General features: G+C 38.2%; 1 protein-coding gene across 1 annotated transcript; it reads right to left on the reverse strand.

Annotated features, from left to right (window-relative positions):
• Positions 1 to 2799: 2799 nt before the first annotated feature.
• Positions 2800 to 4994, reverse strand: LOC127528832 (olfactory receptor 1073-like). The gene is made up of 2 exons (XM_051929959.1): positions 4031 to 4994; positions 2800 to 3261 (listed from the first exon to the last, which is right to left on the reverse strand). The coding sequence occupies exons 1-2, from the start codon at positions 4833 to 4835 to the stop codon at positions 3035 to 3037; spliced, it is 1032 nt and encodes a 343-aa protein (XP_051785919.1). The 5' UTR covers positions 4836 to 4994; the 3' UTR covers positions 2800 to 3034.
• Positions 4995 to 9395: the final 4401 nt, after the last annotated feature.

The raw sequence follows: 9395 nt of genomic DNA on the forward strand, positions 1-9395 counted from the left end.
TGCTGACCTTGAAATAGTCTAAAATGATACCCCACATGCTTATGTTTGTAATTTGTCAATTTTAACATTCTGCTCTTAGAGGGTTAGGACCACCTGTAAAAAATCAAAAAATAAAAATATTTTCATATGTGTAATCAGTAACCCCAAAGTAGCCTAAAACGAAACTCCACATTCCTTTATTATTAATCACCATTTTTATTAATTTTTTTGAAAAAATAGTAACTTTAACCCCTCAAATCCCATTAGGCAGTGAACCTCTGGTGTTGGCGGATGTGGCATGCACAACATCAAGTACTTCTGTTAATTGCTTCTGAAGACACCTATTGGCTTACTCTTTATCATAAGGGTGTAATTTCCTGCATAAAATATAGTCCAAAAATGGCCTAAAAATGTGTTTTTCAGGTCTAGAGGACCGAAAATAGACAGGAATAGTATATCAAAGGTGGAGGTTTTCTTTTACAAGTCAGTCAGGAGATGGCAGACACAAAAAACGTCTTCTTTTTATGAACACAATTAGTAATTTCTGTTGTTCTATTAAATAACAAAAGATGTGCACTAACGCAGAAATTGATTAAGCTGAACTGAACATGAGAAAATATGTTTTATCTCTATACAGTGTTAAATTTAAAATGGGATTGCATGTTTAGTATTGGTAAAGTTTCTTGCATCATCTTGTTGAACACTCACTACACTTCATTTTCCACAGCACCGCAACATTTGCTGGAATCCAATTTGAAGTTTAAAAAAAAATGACAGGCGGTTGTAAATTTTCCATTGTACATCAATTCTGTGATAGACTGGTGTCTTGTCTAAGGCTGGTTCTTATCTATGAGTCTTTAGGTGTCACAATAAGCTCCAGATCTCCACATTCATAAATATGTGATCACTTACATTTCCACAACTCCTTTTCCCTACCAAAAAAATGAAATGGACTTGTGCCACCACCATCTACTCAAAGCACCGTGATGTTCCAACAGTGATGGATTAAAAGCCAGAAGTCTGCATCACCATCATCATCAAGTCCTTCTGTTAGAACCCTAAATACAAAGAGGACTATTTCATTTATGTTAGGTAGAATGCCCAGAGGGGACTGGGAGGTCTCGTAACCTGGAACCCCTGCAGATTTTATTTTTTTCTCCAGCCGTCTGGAGTTTTTTTTTGTTTTTTCTGTCCTCCCTGGCCATCGGACCTTACTCTTTTCTATGTTAATTAATGTTGTCTTATTTTAATTTCTTATTTTGTCTTTTATTTTTATTTTCTTCATTATGTAATGCACTTTGAGCTACTTTTTGTATGAAAATGTGCTATATAAATAAATGTTGTTGTTGTTGTTCATACCAGTTACTTTTTTTCATCACATGGGTCTTTGCAGGCGACTTATTTTATATGGCAGTATTTCTCTTTGTTTGAGAACAAGGTAGAATGATTCTGCAGCTGCAGATAGTACTAATTCTTTCCCCTTTTCTGTTATTTCCAGCAATCTAGGTGTCAGAAGACACATTTAAAAGAAGCGAGGTGCACAAAGTCTGGAGGAACTGGTGTACAAGCAGAGGTTTCATTTTGTTGAAGAAACTCAACCAAATTTTATATATATTTTAGAAAAACATCCAGAAAACAGTTACAATTAGTTAAATGATGATTAAAATGTGGTTAACACATTAGGTGAGGCTGCAAACTGTGCAGGAAAACTTAAAAGTAATTCAGCGTTAATATTAATCATCATACCTGAAATATACATGAGCTCTCGCACTATTGTGCTTACTTCTGTTGAAATTAAAATGTACTTATATTTGGAAAACAGTGTGTGAAAAAACATAATAAATAATGTTCACAGCTCTAAAAAAGGTCACCCCACACCATTTAATTAGAGCAACATAAGTTATCAATAAATGCATTTTACTCACAAAACAGCTTTCACTTGAAATACTTTAAAAGCATGACATCTATATGAATCACTAACTGGAAAGAGCGGCTAATTCCTTCATCATATGCATTAAACCAGGGGTCTCCAATCACAGCCCTGGAGTGCCGCAGTGGCTGCAGGTTTAGCACTAATTGCTCAAGTAACACTTCTGCTTCACTTTAGTTGTCTCGCTCATTAAGATTTTGAATGCTTATTGCTTATTTTCATCTTAAACAGCTGTATTCATTCAGTTTTTAATGAATCCTAATTAGCAATAACATGCGAATGACAAAAGAGACCAGCATTTCGCCATTTGGCTTGTTACCATTTACGCCAGTGTGTATTTATCTTGCATTATTTGGTTTAATTAAATACTTGGAAGGAAAGTAAAGAGAAAAAAGTGAATGATTGAGAATTGCTCGTCCATTTTAGCCTTCAAATCATTTGGATGATATCCTTAGATAGGGGAAGAAAGTCTAGGATATGAGAATGACCTGACATAGCAGAGTTAAAGCACTAACAAGCCATGAAATTAAATTATTGGCAGAATTGCTTTCTAATTAAGCAACCGGGTTAGAACAAAAACCTGCAGCCACTGCGGCCCTTCAGGACTGTGATTGGAGACCCCTGCTTTAAACAATAACCTGATTGATTATTTTCTAACTTTCCTTTTGTGGTCATGAGACCGTAACTCATCTTGTCTTCTTTGGGTTTCCTCCCATATCCCACACTGTGCGCATTAGTGCAATTGTCAATTCCATGTCAGCTCGGTGTGAGCATCGGTGTGTGGTTTGAAATGTTGTTTTTCAGATTTTTTAAAGAAAAAAAAAATACAATATATTTTAAATTATCTTGGCTACAAAAAATAAGGACAGCAAAGGTATTTTGGTATTTTGTTGAATTTTTGCCAATTGTTTTGCATACATATTTTGCAAATGTCTAAACTTATGGTATAATCTTTTGAAGAGGCAAATCAAGGTTACATGGTTCACAATTAAAAACTAAACATACATATGAACAAACGATTTTCAACAGAAATTACTGAATTCAATATGAGTTGTGTTCAAAGCAGCAGCAATTCACAGTTCATTAAATAACTGGATGTAGTGTGGAACTGTGGCACAGTAAGGATCATTTAATGCATCTTTTGATTCTTTCATTCTTGACTGGGTTCCTTTTCTGTGGCAGTTGAATTTTGTGGGGTTTTCCTGCCACAGTCCAGCAACATGCTGTTGTATTGCTTGGTAAGCTAGTGAGGGTGTGTGGGTGTGCGCCACATGATGATTTAACGTACCATCCAGGGTTCATTCTTGCCTTGTACCCCTTCTTTCTGGGATTGGCTCCATCTACCCAAGTCTCTGTAAAGGAAAAATTAGACTGAGAAAAGGGATGGATGGACTGATAACTCTTCTTATTCCTTTGAGTAGTTACACATGTTATACTGATATCAACTTAATTTAATATCTTTACCTCTTGAGCTCTAGGAAAGCAGATGTTTACAAAAGCCAAAATCAGATTGCATTAGATGTATTCAGCTACTCTGAATAGCACACAAGATAATCACTGTCCTCTGTGTCCTCTTTTTACTTATACCAGAACTTTAATGATCGTACTCCATTTTGTTTATAGCCCTACCTTTTGAGAGATTAACTGAATGTGATTGTTCTCTCTGTTGTATAAGAGCTAAGTGTGCCATTCACAATATATTCCGTAGTGTACAATGCCTGTACAAACAGAACTACAGTATGTCACCACTTATTTTAACTTTTATTTTTTCTTAAAAATATTTAGAAGCTGTATTTTTTTCTTTGCATGCTTTTAAAGCCACTTTTTGAATAACATATTGAAAATGTGACAAATTCTAACTCATGGATTTAAAAAAAAAATTACTATTACTCAGTTCAGTGCCTTAGTTTCATAATCTGTAAACTCCGTATAAAGATCTAAGCCTGGTTAAACAGATCTACTTTGTCTGAGGTTTTGAGATACTTTGTCTCTTAATAAACTTCAGAAACTCCTGCCTCATTTCCTCATTTCTCAAACCATAAATAATGGGATTAATTGTAGTTGGCACACTAAAATAAACCAAGTCAGTGGCAATTCTCAAAGTGGAAATGGCTTCCTTACTGTTGCTTGTTTGAAGGCTTCCAGTAACAATAAGAAGAAGAGATGTCACAAAGAAGATGGCGAGAACAATGCTGTGTGTGACCACTGTGCTGAGAGCCTTGCGTGAAGAGTCTGAGAGTCGGGCACTCTGAGATGCTTGTAAGATTTTGGCGTAGGAAAAGCCAACCATAATGAGACACACGGTAAGGTGGGAACAGAGCATAAAGAGCCGGTATACTCTCTGAAAGGTTGTGGGTATACACATGCTTTCCTCCAATGAAGAACCGGTACACATGAAACTGCAAGACAAGACCAGATGGCAAGAGTCATGGCCAATATATGAAAAAGCATAAAACATTGGGTAAACAATGGCAAACATCCAAGACACTGCTAAAGATAAAAAGACTCTTTCATTTGTAACTTTCATTTCATACTCAAAAGGATTACAGATCACATAGTACCTGTCAACAGCCATTAACGTCACAGTAAAAACAGAAAGGCAGCTGAATACAACATAGAAGTAGTACTGCATCAAGCAAAGCTTTGTGTCCATTGGTGTAAAATCCCCTATAACAAATTTAACAATGAAGTAAGGACAGGTGGTAATAATGCCATAAATGTCCACAGCACATAAATTACAGATGAGTAGATTTTTGGGTGACCTTAAGAAAGTCTTTAAATAGACAATAAACATGATAAGTGTGTTTGCAGAAATTCCTAGTATCACCAAAAAAATTAAAATGGGGACTATGAGACCCCTTTCATTTGCGCTATAAATAAACCCAAGCAAGACAACTCCAGATGTCTTATTGTACTCTGTTTCCATGTCCTTAGTAAAGGAGTTCAGAAAAAATGCTTCTGTTAAAGTGCATCATTGCTTAAAATGTCAGGTAAAGATGCAAAAAGCAAAGACAAGATGCACCAAGCAAATAAAAATGCAAAGATCTTATTCAGATGCAATAATCTGAGGCATTGCAGAAGTTACTATTAGATTAGAAGTTGTTCATTAAAACAGTAAGCTACAGTGTGAATAAACAACAAGCTGTTTTGTAAAAATATATACATATCCCTTGAGACAGTTGTACTATATATGGAGAATATTTGTTCTTGTTCCTATTAATTGGACTCTAGCAGTTCCTCTTGAGAACCTTCAGTTGTTATTAGGTATTAACACTTTCGCTTCAATCAAACAAGTTGAAAAATAGAAGCATAAAAATAGTTTCCAACTTTTCTTATCATGGCACAGATATATCAGTGACCATTGCATTTTAACCCTCTTGAAGAAGGCCTCTGACTGTACACTCCACACTGATTTATTGAAGATGTGGTAGGAACATGGGAAAGAAGGACATATGATGTTTGTCATTAGGATCCTTTGTTTTGGTGTAAGTGTCATGTCTGCACTTGGTTCAACTTTATGGTCCATGTTTAATTGCCAATTCTATCTCTTGTACAGTTGACATTATGTCAAGGTGCTGCTAAAGTCCAAAAGTATCTCGTCTGTGGACTTCACATTGTTATCTGTGCTATGGACTATGCCTTAATGCCTTAACAAAGGTGTTAATTGTGTTAAAAATCAATATGTGACTGATAGAGGTACACCATAGTAAGCTCTAAATGCCCCTATTCTGAAGTTTTACCATGCTGGCATTCCTGCATATACCAAGCGATTAATACCAAAAAACTATATACAGGTACAGTAGCTTTTTGTTTTAATATGTTTGAGTTATGGAATCATTGCTATTGTTTATATGACGGGCAGTTATTGTACATGCATTAAACAATGAATCAAAGAACAGATTCATCAGCTAAAAAAGACTAACTTCTTGGACAGTTTCATTTCTTATTAGTTTTTTTTGGTTTATAATTCTGCTTGCCTTTTCACTCCTTATTCTGATTAATTCTTTGGCAATGGTTACCTTGATCACTTAGCGTGATCTGACCTATTCTGTCTGTCTACATGGAAAAATATTTTGAGACTTATACTGTATGATGTTCTAAAGTACGCTAATGATTTTACATAATGAGTTATCATGGGTAAAATCTCTCATGCATCCATTTTCAATTCAGGGTCACAAACAACACTGAAACCAACTTGAATGGGCTGGTAGACCATCACAAGAATACCCCAATCTAGATACCCACAATGATTCATATCAGTCCAATTTAGAGATGTCAGTCACATTTTTAGAAAATGGAAGATTGTATGTAGTACCTAAATGAAAACTTATGTATACATAAATTGAAGAGGAAAACTCCATTTAGACAGTAACTAAGCCAGAGATATAAACTATGTTCCCTAGAGCAGTGTGGTAGCACTACTAACCAATACTAACCACTGGAACACTGTGCTACATTGAACAAATACATCTTCTAAATAAGCAGTACACTGTATTAAACATGATATATTATTTAAAATGTTGGCTTCATCCATATCATTATTTTCACTCCACTTATCCTGAACACGGTCATTCAGCAACACACTGAGCTGGACTCACCAAAACATCCCATCCTTGGCAACTTCTTTCAAAATATTATAGGAAATTACCAGGCATTCCCAAAAATATAATCCCTACAACATGTCCTGGCTCTTCCCTGGGTCTTCTTCCAGTGGGCCATGCTGTGCACACCTCCCATGAAAAATTCCCAATTGGGCATTCCAAGTACATGCTCTGAACAACTCAATCAAGAGAAGGAGGAGGTCTAGACTCCTTCTCAACCTTCCGTTGAAGATAAACTATCATGGGGTACATGGTCATCTTTTTCAAATCCAAAAATTACATGTAGATAGGACCAGCAAATTCCAATTAATCCTCAAATATACAGTATGTCCAATGATAAAGAGTTTATTCCTTGTTTCACAGCCGGGATCTAATCTGCAATGTTCTTCCTGGATCTGTGGTTCATCTGTTGGAAGGATGTTTTCATTCAGGTACCTTCACATAGGCTTTCCTGGGCAGTTTGAAGAGTGTGATATATCAATATTTGGTATACACCCTTTAATCCCCAGTTTCAGGTGCGTTCACATACAATGCAAAAAGGTATGTACTGTGGTCATCTTTCCTGTCTGTTTTCATCAAACAACTCATCTATCAGGGGACTGATTTTGTTGAAATTTGCCACACTTATTCTTCAAGGAAATTTGTCAGGAAAGTTCCATTTGTGTTTAGATATCTTTGAATACAGTGTAATGTGCAAAGTTTTCAAATTTCAAAACCAATCATTGAAAAGTAGTTTAAATTCTTCTATCTTAAATCCAAGAAACGTAGTTTTGTGATTAGTTTATCTTTTCATGCTTACTTTGAGAGAGTTTGCATCAACTTGAATATTTAATATATTTTCTGCTACTAGCCAACCCGCGGCGTACCATACGCCGCATAATCAGGCCGCTTTTTAAATGATTTTTAAGCACAGGGAAAAAATTAACATTTGAAAAATCCGTAATTTAATAAACCACCAAGAAAAGTAACATTGTAACAATGCACGGTACGAACCAACATACAATTGTCCGTGACTGAAAACTGGAGGACCGCCGTCGCGCCTTCTCCTCCCAGAGCGAGGGACGGGGGTGGACGGCGGTCGGGCACGGAGGGCGGAACGGGAGGAGAGGGGAAGGACGCCCATTCCGCCCCCTCCGTCATGCTAGTCTGCTGATTTCTTGTTCAGTATGCACTGCCTGCTCATGTGCGCACCCCCAACTCGTCACCTGAGTCATTTTCGTTTTTGCACAGTCCACATGCACCTGTGAGTCACGTAGACATTTCATTGTTCTTTACGGTTCTGGCTGCTAGTAGCGGGGGGGGGGGGGGGCGGGGGGGGGGTTGGGGGGGGGGGGTTTTGAAGTTGCGGTGTGTGTGTGTGTGTGTGTACAAAGGGCAGGGACGTAATCAGTGTGAGCGTATGACTTACTGGGAATTCCTCGTTCGTGGGGAACAATTGCAAGCCCCGGTTTCCAGCACAAATGGGGTTCAACGGCTTACCCATGCCTCTCCGTGCCGGGTAGACACACGTTGATCCATTCAGTGTAGCGTGCGTGCAGTTACCTGATGCAGGAATCTGTATAACATTGAAAGAAGTGTTGTTTCCATGAAATACATTTGAAGCGGTGGCCATGGAAGGCAAATGAACAGTCAACATGGCTTACAGCTGGATTGACGCCGTGTTTTGTGTCACCCGACCATGGTAGTAGCAAGGGGGGGGTGTGTACAAACGGCAGGGACGTAATCAGTGCGAGCGTATGACCCGCACTTACTGGGAATTCCTCGTTCGTGGAGAACAAATGCAAGCCCCTGTTTCCAGCACGAATGGCGTTCAACGGCTTACCCACGCCTCTCTGCGCCGGGTAGACACACGTTGATCCATTCAGTGTAGCGCGCATGCAGTACGGGACATCCAAGGGCATCACAGACCTGTTAATGCTCAATCTCACGCATAATTATTTATTGAATGCTAAACACTTCCGGAAAGACACAGTTGTCTAAAAGGGGTTGGTCTGAGGATACAACAGTAAGTGAATGAAAAGATGGAACTCTGGAGAGAGCAAAATACAACACAACAGTGAACCCGCGGCATAACAAACGCCGCATAATTATTTATTGATGGCTGAACACTTCTGGAAAGACACAGTTGTCTAAAAGGGGAGGGTTTGAGGATACAACAGAAAGTGAATGAAAAGATGGAACTCTGGAGAGAGCAACATACAATTGTCCGTGACTGAAAACTGGTTTTGGCAGATACAGGCATATCGTTTTGAAAGTTTGGCCCTGTGCCTTATTAATTGTCATCGCAAATGCCAATCGAACAGGAAATTGTCTTCGGGTAAAAGTAAAAGGCAAATTTGAATCTGACGGGGTCAGGCATATCCGGGGAATAAGGACAGTTTGTGAGGTAGCAGCTGTGATAGTTTTACACTCCAGTACATTGCGGTGAATGGTGGTAACAGACAGTCTAGTGCCATTACAAAGACCTTTTGCAGGCAGGAGGTTTCTGAGAAGCATGATGACGGATCCAATTTTAATTTTGAGTTTATGTGGAGGCATGCCAGTAGGAGTAAGACTATTAAGAAATTCCTTGGGGAACGAAAGTTGATCTGCAGGATCATCTGTGACGATGGAGTCCATGTTCGTGAAAGTCACCTCGTTGTTAGGGATAAGTTTTAGCACTTGTTCATTAAGGTATAGCAAGTCTTCGTTGGTGACGCTTAATATAGCTCACGTGCTGAGTTGTTCCAGAGTGACAGTTGAGAAGTCGATGTCGTCATACAGTTGTTGAACGGGATTAGAAATTAAAGGAAAACAATGTGAAGGCAATGTCACAGGTGTTCCGTTTATCCCGTCTCCAACATCGAGGAGCCATTGTGCGAAATGTTCTTGTTCAGGAAGAACTC

This window comes from Erpetoichthys calabaricus, chromosome 7, assembly GCF_900747795.2.
Source record: "Erpetoichthys calabaricus chromosome 7, fErpCal1.3, whole genome shotgun sequence".
NCBI classification, from domain to species: Eukaryota; Metazoa; Chordata; class Cladistia; order Polypteriformes; family Polypteridae; genus Erpetoichthys; species Erpetoichthys calabaricus.